Here is a 22,079-nt window from a genome sequence, read left to right as displayed (position 1 = left end):
CCCCCTAAGTGAGAAAGATATCTGGTTCCATTTTATATACTTCTATTTCAGCACAATCAGTACCCAAAGGAACGAATACAGCAAAGGAACTACATCCTCAATTACCTTCTGTGCTTACAGAACAACAAGAATGGTTCACATGTTGATTTCTTTAGGGAAATGTGTTTTTTAATTACAATAGATGTTAACATAATTTAGAAACAACAGGCAGTTCACCAACAATATGCAAATCTTATTGGATCAGATTAAAGTATAGAATTTTCTTAAATATTACAAAACACAAGTGACAAAGCAGTGTTTACCAACAAAATGCATACATGTGAAGTTTGATGAAAACCAAACAGTATTGCATTAATTCTTCAAAGAAAATATAGCATATACTATTATATGCAGATCATGGTTTTCAGCCAATGTATGCAAAAATTATCTATATTTCCTCAGTGCTTATTTATCACTTTCCTTTTTAAAAAGCAGATTAACTCTCATAAAATTTTCAGTTATTGTCCAAATTAGAGACAATGCCAAATTTAAAAAAAATTCCAGTGTTGAAACAACTATTAATATTCTTACCACTACCACCTACAGTATTAAAAATTTAAGGAACCAAAATTATTACTTATGTGTAAAAAGCTATATGTGTGTTCCATAATATTTTACATGTATTCCAAATCAGTTTTTCTCCAGCAAATCATTTTTCCCCTATCTGTGTGAATCTTCATGTAACAGCTCAAAGTAAAATATTTTAATAAACTACAGACAGCAAATGAAACAAGTATGAAGAAGCTCAGTGACAGGCAAACTAAGATACAATTACAACTCCTTATAAAACAGTGACAACATCTGTAATTCACAATTTACTATTTAAAGATTTTCCATATCAAACTTTATAAAAATATATAAAAATGCTTAAAATCATTTTTATAAAAAGTTATCACAATTACAGGAGTCAACAACAAAGATCTAGAAAACCCTCTCAAATTCTAGCCCAAGTCTAAAAGAAATTTGGTCTGGATGGTTTGCGTGGTACTCGGCAGAAACTGGCTTCACTCTCTGAAGGAGGAAACAAATAGAAGCAGTTTAACTCCAAGTGGTAATCCTTTTGGAAGTGTAAAAGGCAAAAATGAAATATCAGCCACATTACCCATAAGTGAGAGCAGAAAGGTCTGAAGCACCAATTTACTACAAAAATGGGAAGCAGAATAGATCTCAGAGCTTCATACAAGCCTAGAAGAGCACCAGGAAAAAGATAAAAGGCAGCAGCAGGAGTTGCATAGCATAGTAGTATAAAGCACAAATGGATTTTATCCAACATAAAAAATTAGAGAAGAGAATCTTTTTCAGAGAGGGTACACAAGCTTTTTGTTTTGATGTAAACTGAATTTCTCCAGCTTTTAAAGGCAGTAGCTACTTTTTCCAATTTGGTTTTAGTTTCTCAGGTAGAGAAGGAAAAGAGTTTTTTCAAAACTTGCTTGATAAGCAGCAGACCATAGAGTCTTAACAGGAAAGACAAAAATCATATAATTTACTAAACTAATTTTCCAAAGTACTTTAATCAACATAAAATTAATGTTTTCACCAGCACTAAAAAGCTGGAAACTCATTCAAACATTTAGATTGGCAAGGGTAAATTAACAAAGCTGTAACACTAGTGAATATATAAATCCTTACTCATTTTCCAAAATGTGGTTATTTATAAATTCAATTGCATTAACAGAAGTTCCCAGCTATGATCCAAATTCCTATTTTATACATTCATCTTGTTGAGCAACTGGATAATACACAGCACCATTTTGCTTATAAAAAATAAATTATTTTAACTTATATTTGACTCGCAAGTGTTAAAAATTACCAGTATTACTGATAATAAATTTGGTCTGGATGGTTTGTATGGTACTCAGCAGAAACTAGCTTCACTCCACTAATCTCCCTTTCACATCAATACTGCCTTTAGTCATTTATCATTTATTAGATTACATACGCCTAGATGGGCATAGATTTTGCAAGTTAGGTTACACATTTCTATACAAGTATATCATTTAACATATTTAAATTTGTATTTACCATCATCAGAATTTAACACTTAGATGCTCAGCATAAAATAGTCTAATTTTAACAGATACAAGTAAATCTGTATGCTTACTCTGATCGTAGTCGAGCTTCCATACCATCTGGGAGAAATAGTTTAATTGTGGAGACTATACATCCATGGGTAACTGGAAAGAAATAAGAACAGGAGAGTCTTAATAATCATTTACTAATGAATAATTTAAAGAATGGAAAATGAAAAAAAATTAGGTTTAGGAAATATGTTATACTGTAGTAATTACTGGGCCAACCATGCAACTAGGAACTGTGAAGTGAAGGACAAGAGAAGATGAGAGATGTCTTCAAGCATTGACTTCTATTGTCCGTCTGCCTTGTCAGACATCCCAATGAGAAAGCAAAGGCTGGCCGATCACAAGCTTGAGGAGTTGACACTGCGCCAACTCCTGACTTAAGGTGTTCCAGGTCTGAATCTTCCATACCCAGTGGACTTCACAAGATTTCTTTGAGATAAATGCTTATGAACCGACAAGAAACTTAACTATAAATTTTAAACGCATTGACAACATGAGAGATCAGGCAAAAAATGGAATATGCCCTCATTGAGTGAAGTGACAGGAACAGAGGTATACTAGATATGCTGAACTACTGTTTACTGGGAAGAGTTCTAATAATCTACACCTGGAAGCAGAACAGTTCAAAGTTAAAAAGACATATCTGTGCTGCCAAACATCAAATTCTAATTCCTGGGATCTGCCTAGAAATCTGTATTTACAAACAAAGGAACCAACAAGGGCAGCACAGAGGGTGAGTCGAGAGTTGCTACTCATTGATAATATTCCTGAGGTTGCATCCAAGGAGACAAAATCTCAATTCAGAAATACTTCTAGAAAGCATACAGTGAAGACCTCAGATCTTACCTTCAAGGCTCTAAACAAAGGGCATTTCATATTAAGGACAGGGAGAAAGCCATTCTTCCAGAGGAGTGGGATTTAATTATACTTCAAATCACAGATATGACCTAAAGAGTGAATTTGTGGTCATATAATACTTGATTCACGTGCATCACATTAGAAACAATCTCGCTATAATAAGCTTATTAAGAAAGACCTATCATGGTTCTACAGATACTCATTTAGCAACCATATTTTTCTGTACGATTCAGAAATATGTGACACACTGAAACGGACTTGGGGGCCCCTCAACAGCTCAAGGTCACCCACCTACAGTCACAAAACAGCCACAACAGTCACTTTATTGTAATGGTTAATAATTTAGCCCCACTGTTGGGTGTGGGTCTGAATCCAGCCTGCAAGGAGGCCCATTATCCAGATCTAGCTCAGGAGGGTTAAATGAGTTGTACATCCCTGCACAGAAAAGGGATAACATTTTGAAGAGGATTCTGAAAATAGTAAATGATTCTGAAACTAGGAGAAATGAGTCATTTTTTTCTACACCCAATACTAAAACATAGACGTATTTTCTTGTTTAGAGCACAACGTTCGCTTCAAGTTGACCTGGACAAATGCATGCGACTCCTTGGCTTCAGACTTGCTGAAAGACCGAGCAACTTTGGAATTCTAAATTCTTAATAAAACATTAAGCAGAAAGAACAAATTAGTATACTACTTCTCCCTATAAGTAACTGTAACATCTTTCAGACTACATAATCTATCTTCCTAGTCAATACTCACTTAGGAGTATTCCTTTTGAGGTAAACCATTTGCTCCATCTGAAATAAGAGCACACAGCCAGCCTGATCTTCAAGTAACATCCAGGATAGTCCTTTGGAACTTAAGATCCATGGCTCTTAATTCTCTTAGACTTACTCAGTCACATCACTGATATAGATATCCCTGACATCTATAAAAGTAAATAATCCGCTGCTGACTGTATAAGCAGAGATTTGTTTTCCTGATACAGGGGCACCTGAATGAGAAACTTCTGAGATCGGGTTTTTACAGAAATACTGACTTTGCAAAAGGTGGATATTAGTTATATAATATCCTATGGATATTAGTTCAGCACAACTTGGAGGAACCAGTGGGTGAATCTACATGTGCCATTAAGGCGACATGATAAATTCCAGCACAAATGGCACCAGAATTTATCACAGTGCCTTAATGGCATGTGCAGATGTTTAAACTGCTGTGGTTCAGGGCATATGCTGGGCAGGCTCTGGCTGGCAGGAGACTCCGGGGGTCAGATCTGGGCTCCAGGAGGTGGCATCAGGGAGTGGAGGAACTGTCTGGGGCACAAGAGTGCCCCAGTGTCCAGAGCCCTGTGGCTAGATGGCAGGCAGAGGTCTGGACCCCTGCTGCTTGGGCTGATCGAACACAATGTATACCCAAGTCAGTATTTACACAGGAGTTTAGGTGCAGTTATTTTCACTGCTGTAAGATAGTACCATCTCTGACAGCACTCCCACAGTGGCAAAAATTCACTTGCTGTGGTCTAATAGTGTTGCATGTGTAGACTGTGATGCTTTACACCACAGCAAATTAGTTTACTGCGCAGTTCAGCTCAACTGTAGATGCATCCAGTGTCTATGCTGCAGTCCTGAGGGTGCAACATTATACTATTAACTGTGCCATTTGTAAGATGAACCAAACCAAGGTCGTCTTTGCTTTCTGTGTGGAAAATGGATAAACCAACCAAAATAACACAATAAAAAGACTAGTGACTGTTTTTATACCCAAGCATATTTGAAGGCACACACTACTGTTTGTCCATGCGGTCACAGTATTCTCCCCACTAATTTTTTTTTTGCAAAAGGTTCAGATGGTTTGTGTAAAGGGCTACTGAAGTATCACAGTGGAACTTGATATTAAAGGAATTCACTACTTTTTATACAGCTTTTCTATAGGCATTCTTCTTACTATTAAGTGTAACAGCTGAAATTACTATACTGAAATAAATAAAAAGGGTATTTTTCGATGCATTTACTATGAGCATTCAATACTTGTTCATATTTTGCATATAATCATTTTCACTGAGCTGCTGTTGTAATTCAATTGTAATTTCTGTCATATGGACCAGCATGACCATTTAAATCTTATTCACTGGTCTGGATGAGCTAATGTTCCTCTCCAAGAGTTCCACAAGAGCACTCATTAACAATACAGCATTATATTGTATGCTCTACTTTTCCTGTCTGTAGCAACTACAGCCTTAAGTTCCCTACAGAATCTGGTGGGAAGAATTTAAAATTATGGAAATACTTATTACTATTGCCCGTTTCTAGCAACAGACCGAGATGCATTTTCTAGAAACCTTATATAAATTTGGCTTTACTGTCAACACTGATAAAAGAACTGAGATTTAAATTCCTAATCAAAATCTGAAAGGTCTTTGAGCTTTTATACTGTCTTACACTCAATTACTCCACAGCAGCCCCTTGACATTTTAGTGAGAGTTGCAAGTTTTGCCAAATAAATGTTTCCTAATTGGTCTGGGATACAACATATTCTCCTAAGAATTAATTTAATTTATTCCCAACATAAATTTCACACAGTATTGAATGGTTGCTAATTTCATGACACTGTAAAATAATTTAGTATTAATGTTTCTTCATGTTCATCTCACAACAACACCAGCTCTTCAAGAAAATCTAGGTGCTCATAAAATGAAGTGGGCTGCACAGGTCTGAAAATTAAATTGGGCATGTTAGAAAAAAAAGTTCCGGTATTCTTGGTTTAGAAAGCAGCTCTGGGAATATGGGACAAATGCACACCTAAAGCAGCTTAAGAAGTGAAGGAGGAACCGCTGCTGCTCAGAAATGTGCAGCAGCTGTTATCCTGTGATTGTTATGTGTGTATAAACCTGGAGCCATTCAAGTGAGCTGAACAGCTCCAACACTGAAACCTGGATGAAGAAGGGTTAAGTTGGATCAATTTTGCTACACTTATACTGCTAAGTTTCAGGCACACCTACAGCATAGCAGTTGTTGTGCTAGTTTGGAACAGCAACTCCTCCTTCACTTTTGAAGCCACTCCAAGTATATGGGGATAGAATAAAAACAGCTGAGCAAAGGAAGTGAGCAACAGAATTACTTTTGCCCATATTCAGAACATTCACAGGCATAAAAATTCTCCATGACACTTGGTTTAACTGCTCCCAAGTTCCTTTGCACATATTCTTTAAGGCCTTAGTAATCTTTTTCTTTACTATTTCATGTTAGGGGCCAAAGTAAATTCTAGGCTAGAGAGAGACCATATTTATTTATATAGGAGGCAAAATACAGCCAAACAGCAGCAAAATTCATAATATTATTCTTGTTCATTTAAATAACCTGTAAAAACCTACACTGTTCTGGTATCATCTGGTTTTAAGGAGTGCAATCATCACCAGTTAAATACCATATTATTTCCCTTAACTCAGGGGTGCTCAACCCTTGGTATGTGGACCAGATCCAGCCGGAAATGCTGTCATGTGGCCCATAGGGCTCCTCATGCATGTGGATATTTGGCAGGAGAGTGGTGGCACTGCTCCCCTTCTACCAAAATTTCCAGGCCCAGGGACAGCTCTAGGCCATATATGCTGGATGGGGTACCTGATCCCAGCACACAGGGCCAGGCAGTGGCAGTGCCAACTCCCAGGGCCCAATCCAAGTATGGAGGGACAGAAGGGGGCTGCACCAAGCCCCCAGAACATAATCCCAGTGCACAGGGGGCAGAAGAGGTTGGTGCTGGGCCCCCAGGGCCAAATCCTGGTGTGGGGATGGGGGGCAGGAGGGTGCACCACCAGGCCTCTAGGATCCAATTCTGGTGCACAGGGCTGGAGGGGGTGGTTCTCAGCCCTTAAGACCCATCCTGGCACATGGGGCAGGAGGGACAGTGATGGGTCCCTGGTGCCCAATCCTGCTGTGTGGGACATGAGTGGGATGGTGCTGGACCCTGCAGTCTTATCTAACCCACAGACTAGCCCCTTACTACTCTTCTGGCCCACAGGGTCAAAACATTGAATACCACTGCCTTAACTCTATTCAGCTTAACACTCTGGTTGACAAACTTAAGCACTGCTAAATTATTCATGTAAGACTTCAGAAGATGGGCAGCTTGCTGATGCTGAAGAAACCATATGGACAGTCATTTTCTCAGGAAATTTCTGAGGATATTCATTACAGGCCTGCAGTTGGTCTCTAGTACAAGCTTAACCAAGAACAATAACTAAGTAGGGACTAACATTGTTTGAAGAAAAGGAACCTCTTTTACAATTAAGAGAGTCAATCAATCATCAACAATATTTTAACACCCCTCATCCCTTCACTTTCATGAGTGTCCCCCAAACCCTACCACCACGTCCAGTAGCAACAGCAGGTATGGCAGAAAAAAAACAAGTGTGCCCGAAAAAACATAGCTCACTTCAGAGTTCTGCGGACCATGCAATCAAGCAATTCCTATTGTTCACACCAGCACCATCTCACTAGTTGAAGATACCTGGGATTCTCCTACGTGGAGGGTAAAAAGAGCCTGCATAAAAACCTAAAAAACTAGCAGAAGTTCTCACACAGGAACACTTAAGACTGCCCTACAACATACTTCAGAGTGTTAAATTGAGTATTATGTTTCTCTTTTAGAGTTTCTTTTCAACAGAATGCTTCCAATAGAAGTGTTTGAGAATTGAAATTAAATTGAAAAAAAAGTGATCCATACCCTTACCTTTCCGCGTGTTCTCAGTCACATCTACACCAAACTGGATGATGTCACCAGACATGATCTCACATGGTGGGCTTTCCTCAGATCCTCTGCTCAGTCTCTGACTGTTTATAAAGGTACCATTACTACTTTTAGTGTCTTGAAGGTAGAACTGCAAAGAAAAAAAAAGTTATACTGCAGTAAGTTTTCTGCAAGAAAAAAAGTTCAGTGAAATGAAAGCTAAAGTCCATTTTACATAACAGAGTCAAGTTATGAATGGGAAAATATAGACTACAGACAAATTACCATTTCCTGAATATATTTCTAAATTTCAGATTATGTCTATCCATGGCTTTTGAGTTTTGCTCAAATAAACTGAAGCGTTAAGTAACATATCTGTACATTGCAGCATAAACATTAAGCAAATTTGAGTTGCATTTAACCCATTCGTTACAGGAGAAAGTTTAGCGTGACCAGCAACCCCTCCCCCCCAAAAAACAAAACACTTTCTTGCAGTGATCATGCTAGCATTTACGACTGTATTAAAACATCTAAAAATTAAAGTTGCACCTATATTCTTAAGGTTCCAGTTTTCCCAGATGCAAATAAGCCTTGCTGTGTAACATGGCACTGAATGCAGAAAGAAAAGGATGAGGAACTAGGACACAATTATAGGGACATCTCTGACAGCACTCCCACAGTGGCAAAAATTCACTTGCTGTGGTCTAATAGTGTTGCATGTGTAGACTGTGATGCTTTACACCACAGCAAATTAGTTTACTGCGCAGTTCAGCTCAACTGTAGATGCATCCATCACCACCATGGAATCCCATGAGAAGAGTGAGCTAGACTAGAGGGATAGATGTTGCACCCCACATGGAAAGGTTAATGAGCTGAAAGGAAAAAACAGAAGCGGCCCATCTTCCCACTGCCCTTGTGTGTATACACCTGCCTCTTCAATATCTGATTTCTTACTGCCACCTGTAAACTCACTCTTGCAGAATCAAAAGGTGATGAAGGTACATAAGCTCCACAGAGGCAATAGGGGAAAAGGGGTCACAATTCTAGTACATGAAAAAGGAAACACCCACAAGCATAAAGACATGAGCACACAGACAGCCAATATGCACATGATCAGAGGTCAGGAAAACAGACCTTAGGACGAGAGGCTGAGAGCTATGGGATTCTTCAGCCTGGAAAAGTGCAGGCTCAGGGGTGATAGCCACCTATAAGTTTATAAGGGGTGCTCACCAGGATCTGGGGGAATGTCTGATCACCAGAGCACCCCAAGGGATGACAAGGTCAAACGGTTATAAACTCCTCTAAGACCATTTCAGGCTGCACATAAGGAAGAACTTCTTTACTGTCCAAGCCCCCAAGGTCTGGAATAGCCTGCCATCAGAGGTGGTTCAAGCACCTACTTTGAATGCCTTCAAGAGAAATCTGGATGTTTATCTTGCTGGGATCCTATGCCCCCAGCTGACTTCCTGCCCCTGGGGCAGGGGGCTGGACTCAATTTTCTGAGGTCTCTTCCAGCCCTAATGTCTATGAAATCTATGTGTGCAAATTAAACTAAAAAAAACCTCTCATACATAAAGCTACAGTAATCTTGTGCGTTACAATTAGCTACAGTAGAGAATTTCAAATGGAAAACTGATTTTCAATTTGCTGTCCTTTTATATGCAATCATTTTAGTTTTCACTGCATAATTAATGCATTTAAGTTTTAATTACCCTACACTAAAAATTATAAAAACCACAGTAAGAATTAAAATAATTTATTTGGATAGTGCAACTAGTAAAAGAAAATCCCCCTGTAGATGTTTTAATCAAACAGATGCTCAAGTGTAGATGCACAATTTTTCAGAACTAGAGATATCAAAATCCTACAAAGTCATCTTGCCTTCAAGATGGTTGACAAATCATTTGATCAACGGTGACTTTTTTCTTTACAGTTGTTAGTAGCAAATTCAAGGGTTTCTTCCAAGTTTGTTTCAATTTATTCAAATGATCTTTCTTATAATCCCCTCATCATTTTAGCTTTGTCTTACTAATCCTGCTTTAAAACTTAAAGGAAAAAACCAAAACCAAAACAAACACGCACCTTCTCTCTTCCAAAATTGCTACATTTATCTGGACAGTCCAGTTGTATGCCTCATGCAACAGGTTGCATCCCTGGTTTAGAACAGGGGGTGCAGAGCAGAACTACAGCTCCAAGCTGTAACTCAGCACCATTTCTGCAAAGCACAGAGTTATAACGTTACCCCAGAACAAACAGAAGTTCACTGTTGGTTCCAGGGGACAGGGAATCTAGGCCAGCTGGAAGCCAGCAGCCAGGATCCCATAGCAACGGTCACAGCTCTCTGCCAATGCTGTTTGCAGAATGGGAGGTTTGCAGAATGGGAGGGGGGAAAGGCAGAGAATGAAACTCATTCTTGGGGCTCCCCAGCTGGTGCTGAAAGGTGGGGTGGGCGAATTGGAGCCCTCCCCCCCATGAGGGAGCTCCAATACACTTGCCCCACTGTCTGGGAGGGGGCGGATAAACCCCCAGACTAAACTCCCCCCATTCCTTTCCCCTCCCATTCTGAAAATCATGACAAGTTGGGAGGCTCTCCAGACACAAGTTACAGAAGACACAACATTATGAAACGTCTTTATCTGACACCTCATGCAATGTGAAGTCAGCTTTTCACCCAAGTAGCTTTTTTTAAAGCTGTCTATAGCCATGCATTTGTGACAGCTATAGACTGCTTTTTGTGGCCAGATCAGGCAAAAATTGTCACTTCTGTCTGCACCTATAATACCTACATGCCTGCGCCCCTAATACCTACATAACCTGTTTAAAGTTGGACTTTTCTTTCACCCTTCAAAACACATGCATGTACCGCATATCCACTTAGACTAGTGGTTCTCAACCTTTTTTGTACCAGGACCCATTTGTAAACTTCAGTGGCCACTCCCAACCCAGTGCTCCTCACTCCTGACCCATTACCTCCCACCCCACCAGGCACCAGCTCCCCAGTATGTAGGGCAGAGGGGGGATGCGTGGGATGGGGCAAGGGGAACGGGGGACCACAAGCAGCCACTTGCAGGCTGGAACTCTGCCAGCCTGAAAGGGAAAAAGCCATGGTTTCCCATGTTTTTCTCCTTTAAAGGAGAATACATTTTTAAAAGTTGGTTGATTCAGTTTTTAAAAGTTTATTTGTGACCCTTCCATATATTCTTCCAACCCACTTTTCGGTCATGACCCACAGGTTGAGAAATGCTGGACTTGGACAGTTTACTGTCCACGAATCCTGATTTTAAAAAACTCTCAAGCTGAATTATATATCATATTTCACAGTGTGCAAGTCAAGTTTTGAAGCCCAATTTGTATCTTAAAACTCAAATTCTACTTATACGATGTACCACGTCAAAAAAAATTAAATAAAATTGGGGACAGCAAGTAGTTGGCAGAGCCAATTGCACCTTGTCGTGGATTTGTAGGTGCTTCACAAACAGGTCCAGGGAAGTGATTCTCCCTTTCTGTGCAGCACTGGTCAGGCCGCAGCTGGAGTACTGTGTCCAGTTCTGGATGCTGCAGTTCAAGCTGCAGACAACCTGGAGAGGGTCCAAAGAAGAGCTATATGCCTGATTAGAGGCCTGCAGGGAAGACCCTACAAGGAAAAGCTAAGGGACCTTAACTTTTTCTGCTTCTCCAAGAGAAGGCTGAGAGAAGACCTTGTGGCAGCGTACAAATTCATAAGGGGACAGCAACATGAAGTAGGTGACAATCTGTTCACCAGGGCACTCCCTGGAATAACAAGGAACAATGACCATAAGCTACTAGCGAGACGGTTTAGGCTGGACATTAAAAGAAAGTTCTTCACGGTCAGGGTTGCCAGAATCTGGAATGGGCTCCCAAGGGAGGTGGTGCTTGCCCCATCCTTGGGGGTCTTCAAGAGGAGACTGGACAGGCACCTGGCTGGGATCACATGACCCCAGGTTTGGTGACCCTTTTCTTGCCTGCCAGGGGCAGGGGGGTAGGAATAGATGGCCCACTAGGTCCCTTCCGACTATGAATCTATGCCCAGTTGTCTATTAGTTTTGCACTTGAACCAAATGAAGAGTGGCTTATATATTCTGACCTGTACTGAATGGAAATGACAGTCCTCATTTTTCACAGTTTACCTTCTATGTCACGACAGCCATTATCCCCACTAATAGCAGTACCAGTAACTTACTGAAGTAGCGGTCTACCCCTAATCTAAATATACAAATGTTTAAACAGATATTACTACACTGCTTTTCTAGAAGTGTCTAGAGGTTACTTGTTTAACTGGTGAGGTACAAAGAAATGGGATTCTTCTTTAGGCTGAGAATGGCTAGTGCAATAATCTGGGGAATCTGCAGGTATTTAACTTGAATTTATTGGCTGTTCTTATGTGTTTTTTGAATCACTTATTGACTCAAGGGACTAACTGCCATGAGGAATCAGCATGGATCCTAGTTTTCCATAAAAAAACAAAATACTCCAATAAAAAAATCTGTTTTTTTCTGCAGCAAGTCTCCTCTTGCCACTGACTGGCCAAGAGTGCTGCTCTTCAGGTGGCAAAACCCTTCACTGCTGATTGGTAGAGGCTGCACAATGGGCAGACCTCTCAGCCAATCAGTGGTAGAAGTAGGAGGATGGGGATGCCATTTTGGCTACTTTCCGGAGTGTCAGCAGCTTCTTCCCTGGAGGGCTGCTGCAACAGCTATAAGAACTGCTGGCTCCCACTGGAGCATTTTATTTTCAGAAAGACTTTTTTCCAGAGATTATAAATATTCTGTGTAAAAGTGCAACTTCTGTGTTTTGCTGAGGCAAACTGATTTCTAGGATCCCTGATGATCGGAAAGGAACTCCTTCCTCACACCCGTCAGTTTCTATAGGAAGTGGAACACTGTCCCAATGAAATCTGAAACAGCTACATTTTGTGTTAGTTTAAGCTACTGACGTACAACCTCAGGCTAATCAATAAGTAAAGAAGTTCAGATAATATGTTTTAATGTTTCTGTGAACAAAGTTCTAACTTTAGGAAACATGAACTGGATCTTGTCAGCAGACCAAATTCAATGGAGAATAGTTAAACCTGGCAGCTGCACTGATTGATCAACTGGTATGGTAGAAAAAACAGCTCCAGCTACTTCCCTTCTCAAAAGTGCAGCGAAGGGCTGTGTGAACTGGAAATTTCCCAAGCAGGTCAAAGGGAAAGAGATGACAAAGGAGGAATTAAAAAGGGACTCTCAAAAGGAACAAAAGGGGAAGTCACACACAGGAAGTCTCAGGCAGGAGGAGGGAAAAGCTGAGCATTCTTTTGCAGCCATGATGAGGGAAAGGGAACAACTGCAGCATAAATTAAGGTCAAAGAAGATGATCAGAGCAGAAACTACTCCATGGATCAAAAGACAGACAGACAGTTGTAAACAAAATTGATAAACTGATGCATGATGGGTTTATGATGTCTACATCTGTGCATTTCCTATGCTGTTAAATGACCAGCAATAGAGGTTATAGTAGTATTGGAGCAACAGTGTGGCCCGCCCAAAAAATACACTACATTTAAAAGCTTGTATAAACCTATCGTAACTATGCTATTGGTCCAATAAAAGGCATCAGCCACAAAAAAAACCCTGCTTCTCGCTGGATATCAGCTGGATTAAACCATGTAGTCTAAGTGGTCAGCAGTAGTAAACAGGTGCACTGGCAGTTGGACAAAAGGTTGGAGCTTTCATCCCAAGTGTTTGCTTAGAGGTTTGAGACATGCCAGGCCAAATGGCCTGGATCCCAACACTGTGTATCCTCCACTTGTGCGCATGCCCCAGGTGCATAGCTGTGCCTTTGTGTGTCCAACAATTCCTGCTTATATAACCAGCAGCTCTTACTGTAGTCCTCTAATGTTCAAGCATAAAACTTTATGCAAGGTTGAGTTTTTCTGCATATCATTTGGTTTTTTTTTTTTTTAAAAGCACTGGTCACCAAGGGACTTGTATACTCTTGTGGCCTATGAACAACTGTATTGGTATGTAGTTTCTTGACTGCTGCTTTTCAATTTGCCACTTCTATGGACTCTCTCACATTGTTTTTACTAGGCACCAGAACTAGAACTTAAATTAAAACATCTTAAAAGAAACAAAGTAACGAGCGATTTAGTAGACCGGTTAACCAGCTACAAGAAAGCAATGCTTGCTTACTGTTCTAATTCTGGCTCTCTCAGAACAGGATTAGCAACATAAAAATAACACTGCAATATACAAGGTAAAAACTTTCAAGTTCTCGCGGTACATTAAAAAAAAATCTTCCACAGCCAATTGCCAAGGATATCAGCAGTCTTGTAATGGCATAATGGTTCGTTTACATTCTAAAAAAAGGCAAGAAGGGCTCCATAAACATTAATCTGTATATATCAATATAAAAATCAAGTGCTCCATTAATGAGTTTTTGATGATTTAATGGCATTCTGTACAAAGTTCCTCTGACATACATACTACCAGAACATAATAATATGCTAGTCCAGGGGCGGGCAATTTTTTTGGGAAGAGGGCCGCTTACTGAGTTTTGGCAAGCCGTTGAGGGCCACATAATTTTCTAAATTTAGGGGCCCCATGGGCTGGATAGAATGGCCTGGTGGGCCACATCTGGCCTAGTCTTACTCCTTATGTTCAGGAGCACAGCTGGTTGAAAAATGATGGGTTTTTGCTGAAAAACTTTAAGTTTGTAAAAGCTCTAACCCTAAAGTGTTATGGATGCCTTAACTATCCTGCAATAAATCATTACATGGAGAAAGTTACATGTGACTTCTCTACTATTAGCTATCTTAAGCTAATGTGGTTGCCTTTTCAATTTTGAGATGACAGAAATAGAAAAAATAGATCATCCAATCCAACAGCCCATCCCAGATAAGTGCAAGTACCAGAAGCTTCAGAGAAAGAAAAAAAAAAAATCTCTTTGATGTATAGAACAATAGAAGGATCTACCCACATGGAAGAATAATTTAGCCAAATTTATTCTGAGGATCAAATTCTATATTAATTATGACCAGTAAGCCCAGGTCTACATTTAGAAATATATTCTATCCTTAAGCTCTTCCTCTTTTCAACAGAACGTTTTCACAAATGCCAAAAGCATCAGTTCTTAGTATTCGCTGTTCATTCCATACATTATTGTTACACTGACCATCACTGTGGAAAAATGTTCTCATCTTTTGGATCACTCCCAATTCTGCCCTTTGTTCCGTTTCTCACTTCCTTTTCTATTTCCTTATAGAAAATATATAGTAACAGCAACTGCATTTCAGCCCTCATTTCCCTTCTTGCTCTATCCACTTAAACAACACTTGAATAATTAACACTGACATTTAGGTAGGCAACCATCAATCTTCTGGATCATAATGTACACATAAGAGGTCTAGTCTGATGCCCAATGAAGCCATTTGTGGCTGACAAGTCCAATTCAAGAGCAACATGGCTTGTAACAAGTTTCACAGATCCATGTGGTGTCTGAGTTGGAGTCCAAGTTTACAGCATGCCGCTTTCTTTCCATCCTCTGGATCAAAGCTGCTTCATGTTGAGCTGCACCCAGTGCCTGGTGTTCCCTCCAGATAGGACAGGATTCTGTGCACTCCTCCCAGCTGTCTACGCTGATGTTGAACAACTTCATATCATTTTTGCACATATTGTGTTACTGCCACAGAGGGTGATCCCTCTTTCTAGAGCCATCTTGAATCTTGCTATACAAAATATTCTCAGGGATATGGTCTCCTCCCATTCTCCTGACATAGCCAAGCCATCACAGCCTCCTCTTGACAGTGGTTTCTAAGTACATCAGTTCTGGGCGTTCCAGTACCGCTGCATTCAGTATTTCTGCCTTCCCACTTTATTTTCAGGAATTTATGTAGAAATCCCATCTGGAAGCTGTTCTTTCTCTTGATGTGCCTAGCATATGTAGTCCACATTTCTGAACCTAAAAGCAAGAATGAAGAAGGCCACGTCATCTGCAAACAGGAAAACTCTCAGAACCATCTCTTTCACCTTGGTTTTCATTCTAAATCTTGCAGTGTTAAACAAGCCTCCTTGTAGTCTGGTTCCAAGGTAAATGTCAATATTGCTGTCCTTGAGTGCATGAACAAGCAGGAATGAAAAGTAGATGTTAAAAAGTATGGGGACTAAGACATATCCCTGTTTCACCCCACTGATGATGTCAAAGGCATTTGATTCTTTGTGTGCATATGCTACAGTTGCCTTCATACCTTGATGTAATGAGCAAATGAGCAGTTTAGGGGAACCACCCAGCTATACCCACAAACCCTGTGTTTACATATGAATGAAATTAGAAGAAGGGACATGGAAAGAAACAATTCACATGCTAGAACCACTTTCCAGAATTTGAACTCAGAAACAGTTAATACACTAGCAGAGTGTACTTTAATATTAGAACTTAAAGTTGCCCCTCTTTTAAGACGCAAGTCAAAAGTTTAACTCAAACTTTCTCCCCGGTTACTCCCTCAGTTCTTTATTCTGGACCATTCGTGTATATGCTAAACTCCTTCTCTTTCTCTGACCCCATGCCCCACCCACCTATCAGGGAGGGGAAACTGACAGATGTGTAAGCAAGCAGAATGCATGGGGAAAAGTGACTTCAGGCAAATTTGTTCTGTATTTTCAAAACAAACTGATTTAATTGCTTATGGCTCTCTCCAGCTCATTAAATTCTACTCCTTCAGAGATTTAGTAGTTTTAGCTGGTACATTACATGTTGTGCAACTAACAAGCCTATTTTTTAAAATGACTGTAACAAGTCAGTGATCAGAGATACTCTCTTCAGTTTTCAGCTTCTGAGATCCAGGACTAGCCTACAATTAAACATTTTGCTGCTAAAGTTATGCTGGCACAATTTTTCTCATCTAAACACAGCTTATATCAGCATAAGAGTGCTTTTGCTGACATAGCTTAGGCTCCTTTGTCAAGTGAAATAAGCTACGCCAGGAAGAGCACTTCAAAGCCAGTGTCAATTTGCACAGTGATGTACTAAGACTCCTGCTAACATAGAAAGGACCCTTCACCATCCCTTCTATATACTCTTGCCAGAAGATGACCATTCTTGCAGACATCGCTGAACCATGCTAAATTGGTACGCGCGCGCACATGCACACACACACCTGGCTTTCCATGCATTGTTTGAACTATTGTGCAATATTATCTTCAGGAAGAAGTATTAGAATATTTTTGCATCTCATAGATTTCATAGACATTACAGCTGGAAGGGACCTCAGAAGATCATCAAGGCCCGTCCCCTGCCCAAAAGGCAGGGAGTCAGCTGAGGTCATAGGATCCCAGCAAAATAAGCAAGCAATTTTTTCTCGAAGGTGTTCAATGTAGGTACTTGAACCACCTCCGATGGCAGGCTGTTCCAGACTTTGGGGGCTCAGACAGTAAAGAAATTCGTTTCACGCTGGACCTAAGGAAGGTCTTGTAGTAGTTCATGACTACAAGTAGTTCAACCTCGTCATCCCTTGGGGTGCTCTGGTGAACAAACGTTCCCCCAGATACTGGTGGTCACCCCAGTAAACATATCCATCAGATCACCCCTGAGCCTGAGCTTTTCCAGGCTAAAGAGCCCCCTAGCTCTTAGCCTCTCGTTGTAAGGTCTGTTTTCCTGACCTCTGATCAAGCGCGTGGCTCTTTTCTGCACCCTATCAAGCTTCTCCACATCCTTTTTGAATTGTGGGGCCCAAAACTGGACACAGTATTCCAGCTGCAGCCTCACCAAGGCCGAGTACAAGGGGAGAACGATGTCCCGGGATTTGCTTGAGAAGCATCTATGGATGCAAGCCAGCTTTTTGGTCGCTTTACTAGCCGCAGCATTGCATCGAAGGCTCATGTTCATCTTGTGGTCTTTCTTTTGTAGTGCTAGCCAGGGTAGCACTGCTGAGCCTATAAGGATGCTGCAGGTTTTTCAGAGCCTTGGGGGACCCCACTCGCCACAGGACACCATGATGATCGACTTCCATCAATTAACTACCCTCTGGGTCTGACCACGGAGCCAATTTCCCAGCCAGTGGATCGTGGTGGACCCAAGGCCACAATTGGCCAGTTTTGCCAAGAGGTGATCATGGGAAACCAGATAGAAGGCTTTTCTGAAGTCAAGATATAGGACATCAATCTCTCCTCCCTTGTCCAGGTGATAGGTCACCTGGTCGTAAAAAGGAAATAAGACTGGTCAAGCAAGACCTACTCGCATTATCAGGCCAATTTCTGATTATGTAATTTACTTACCCTTCACACTGTTTTTCACTAGAGTTTACAAGCATATAAAAGGATGGATTCTGTCTAATTTAGACAATGGTTGTTAGAAATTCTCTCAAGATATGAATGAGGAAGACATAACAGGAGGCGCAGCCTTGCTATGTACCAGCTGCTCTGCAGTAACTACCTGCGTGCACATATACCAAGGGTGTGCAAAATATGGCCTGCGGTCCAGATCCAGCCCATAAGGCCATTCTATCCAGCCTGTGGGGCCCCTAAAAATTTATAAAAGTAATATTTATCTGCCTTTGGTTCCCGTCAAAAATGACAGGAGCCAGGGGGAGTAGGACCCTGGGGAAACCCTGGCGGGCTTCTGTAACAGCCCCGTCCCAGCTTCTGCAACAGCCCCCTACCCAGCCCTGCCCCTCCATGGGCCAGAGACCATGTGGCTGCCCCACGCAGGTAAGGGATGGGGGGGGGGGAGGAAGAGCTGGGGAGGACCCTCTTGCCATGCTGGGCAGTGTTTGCTGCTGCTACCTGCCCAGAGCTCCCACGGTGGGCAGCACAGAAACGGCAGTAGCAAACACTGCTGGGCGTGGCAAGGGGAGGGGCTGCTTTCCTCTCCATCGAGCAGCTGCTGCCACCACCGCACAGCCCCAACGGGTGAGCCCGGAGCCCAGGCTGGCAGTGGGGATAAGTTACAAGCTGGTGCTAAGCACGGGGAAAAGCAGCCCCTCATCCGCCCTGTGGGTGGTGCTCCCTGTGCAGCTGCTTGCAGCCCACATGTGGCTGCCTGTGCCTACTCAGAACAGCCTAATGTGGCCTGTGAGTGGCTGCAGCAGGGAGCACTGGCCACAGGGTGGGTATGGGGCCACTTTTCTCCATGCTCAGCACCAGCTCCTTCCTTGCCAACGAGCAAGGGGTCGGGGGCTGCACACTGCCCCTTGCCTCTACCGCACAGCCAGGGGACACTGGGAGTAAGCAGGTGCAGGAGCATAGGGCCCCCACTGGTGTCCCAGGGTCAGCACTGGCAGGGCCCAGAGCAGGGCGGCAAGGCTACAGGGTCCTGGCCACCAGGGTCTGTGGAATCGGGCCAGCTCCCCGCTCCCTACTGGTGTGGCCCAGCCCAACTCCACAGACCCCTGCCAGCCTGTGCTCCACCGGTGCTGGCCCTGGGACATTGGGCCCAAGATGGTGACCAGGGGGAAGGACACCTGTCAAGAGGCAGGGCTACCCATGCAGCCCTCGACAGCATGCCAAAACTAGGTAAGCAGCCCTCTGCCCAAAACAACTGTCTGCCCCGACATACACTGAGGGTAAAAGCAGATTTCAGATGACCTTGGCTTAGGACGTTGAGACTACACCCCTCTATCTCACCTTATGCTACTTGGCCCAAGAATATGAAAAATCCAAATGAGGTTTCCCTCAAAACACAGTGATATTACTTGTCTTCCCAGAAGCATCCTATGGAGCAATACGGCTAAGCCCTTCCAGTACAGGGAATGAAGAAACAGAAATAGATTAAAGTTTGCTTTACAGTTCAATTTTATTCAGCAGGACTGACTCATGAGCATTAAACAAGAGTAAGAATGAACAGCACATAGCTAATTATTTTGCTTCTACAAAAGTGCCCTATGACAACTCAAATTCAGTGTCAGCTCCTGGTAGACACTAAAATAAAAACAACAATTTCTCAGCCATATTTTTTGTTCAGCTAAACATAGTTCATGCTCTGCACTTATCTTGCTGTGCTTTAACAGGAGGTTCAAATTTAAAAAAAAAAAAAGTTACTGGCAGAAGACTTAAATCTGTAGTTCCTTAACTTTTAGTTTAAAACCTTAGTGAAACATCTACTTTTTGGGTGCAGGTAAAGGAAGAAGTACCACAGTTCCTGAAATTTTGGATTGTGCAAGTCAGATGGGTCAGTATAGGCTTCTTCAACATAACCTGCAATCTAACAGGAAAACTATTTGTTTTCTGTTTATTTCTTTGCAGTACAATACTGAACTACTTATAAACAACACTCAAAAAGCTACACCCAGGAGGTCTAGCTTACGTTACCAAATTCAGTGGTCAGGAACAAACTGGCTTATTACTCTGGCTAAGAGGAATTAGAAACACTTTAACCCTGTTGATCACCCCCGTTAAATAACTGAACTCCTTACTGGAGCAAGGCAGTCACGAGTAATTTGCAAAACTGAGAAACTTCTTTCAAACAAAACAAAACCTCTAATTTTTCTGCATCCATGGGAGATCATCACTGCAAATCTCAGTAACTTGAACTTCACCTTACAAGCAGTCAACCTCAGAACAGTAAACCATGTAACTGAAGAGTTCCCCAAAATCTTAAAAATTTCCCTCCACTGATAAGATATAAAATAACAGGTGAAGAATGTTGTCTGAAGCAATCCCATTCTCCCACAGAAAATACACAGTGTATGATATTTTCCCTCTTAATGATTTTTTTTTTTTTGCCTATATGGTAAAGAGAAGGTGCTTAGTATAAATATAAATTTATAAAATAAAATGAATGTGCAAAAAATATCAGGTATTCTTTATATCATTCAGAAGATGCCATTAAATTGCAAAGATTTAACAGATATTGAAAGGAAGAATACTGTGAGGTACTCCCCCCACAAAAAAACTTTTACCAGTTTAAACACACTACATTAGTGTAAAGATAAAAAACTTTTACAAAAATAGATCTTCCTTAACCATCAGTGTCACTAATTTTGATGCAAGGGGCATATTTAAAAAAAACAAAAACACAACAGATCTTAAGGAAGAGTTCTAATTTACAAGTAATTTGGTTTATACATAGCCGACTGACTTGCTATAATAAGACATTTGTCACCATAGTTACTAATTGCTACATTTTAGAATACCTCTCTCAATTTGTCATTGAGTTTCAAAATGATTTTGGAAAAGTTAACTTTTTGCTACATGTATGGGGTTGATCCAATACAGGAATTAACAAATTTCAATTCATTTTCTTAATTATTCTTAGATAAACTTTCTGTTGTTTCTTATATGCCTTGCCTTTACAAACCCCCTTAGCAAATATGCCACAAAACAAACAAAACATTTAAGGAAGCTGACTGACACTCAGAAAATGTGGTACAACTCCAACTAATAAGTTTCCTAGTAGAAGTCCCAAATTGGATGTAGTAGCAATTGCATACCCATTCTTGAATAAAGATTGATTTGAATAAATCAACAGACTGCATAGACTGAATATTAGATGTCAATCTAAAGATTATTAAATAGCAAAACGTTGTTTAAAAAACTCTAAACAAAGAATACCTTAGTGGCAAAGTCAATGTCACCAGATAAAAGAGATTACTATTTATATCATAATAGCTCTTCAAGCTGTCAAGAGGGGGTGGTCCCATAGCGCTAACCACTATACATATACATACTAAGAGACTCTCAAAACACCTATAGTTTAAATAGGCAAGACATAAGGCAGGAGAAAGGAAATATCTCCATTCTACCAAAAGTGATCTGAGCAAAAAAACAACAAAACAAAACAAAACAAAACAAACAAAACCACACCACAGACTTGCCTGAGGCCTCTCACAGAAGTAAGTGGCTAGGAATTGGGCTCAAACCAAATACCCATCCAGTAATGTCAAGTGCCTAAAGAAAAGAGTGACCTTGAAGTTCTCTCTTAATAATTCTACATAAGGTTTCTAGGGCACTTCTCAAAAGGCCTCTGATCCAAATGAAAGCAAATGAACCTAAAGTTTTGCCTTAAACATCTGACTCCTACTGTGACACTGTAGTGCAATAATTGTATTACAAGATTTACCACTTTCTACAATAGCTTCATTTAATTCATTCAATAGACTGTAATACAATGAGGGCTGTGATGGGTTTATACTCTCTGGAATTTTTAAATTAACATCATTGTCTTTTTGCCTAAAATATGTTTTAGTTTGAATAAGAACTGATTTGGGGGACGTTCTGGGCCTTGCATTTTGCAGGACATCAGATAAGATGAAGCTAAAAGGAGACCACTATGATCATAGTCTATTAAATTATTTGATTAGTCCACACTGCCTCTTACTTGTAGCTGGGACCAGAGCCAAGAAGTTTGCTCACCCATTTGCTCCCACTCATAAGTACTGCCAAATCC

The 22,079-nt window shown here is 41.0% G+C and overlaps 1 protein-coding gene across 8 annotated transcripts in view; it reads right to left on the bottom strand.

Annotated features, from left to right (window-relative positions):
• The window catches only part of SLMAP (sarcolemma associated protein), a 157,187-nt gene that overhangs the window by 84,386 nt on the left and 50,722 nt on the right, over positions 1-22,079 (bottom strand). For 4 of the 8 annotated variants that reach the window (XM_090021064.1, XM_090021062.1, XM_090021067.1 and 1 more), the window contains exons 3-4: positions 7,698-7,851; positions 2,141-2,213 (exon numbers count right to left, since the gene is read on the bottom strand). In XM_090021064.1, coding sequence (XP_089877190.1) covers positions 2,141-2,213; positions 7,698-7,851 — 227 coding nt within the window. The remainder of the gene's footprint in view (positions 1-2,140; positions 2,214-7,697; positions 7,852-22,079) is intronic. The other 4 variants (XM_090021066.1, XM_090021065.1, XM_090021070.1 and 1 more) reach the window with 1 other exon arrangement.

The sequence above is a fragment of the Crocodylus siamensis genome, chromosome 11 (assembly GCF_052110815.1).
Source record: "Crocodylus siamensis isolate JL-2025a chromosome 11, ASM5211081v1, whole genome shotgun sequence".
Classification (NCBI taxonomy): Eukaryota; Metazoa; Chordata; order Crocodylia; family Crocodylidae; genus Crocodylus; species Crocodylus siamensis.
This window is presented reverse-complemented; position numbering and strand designations above follow the sequence as displayed.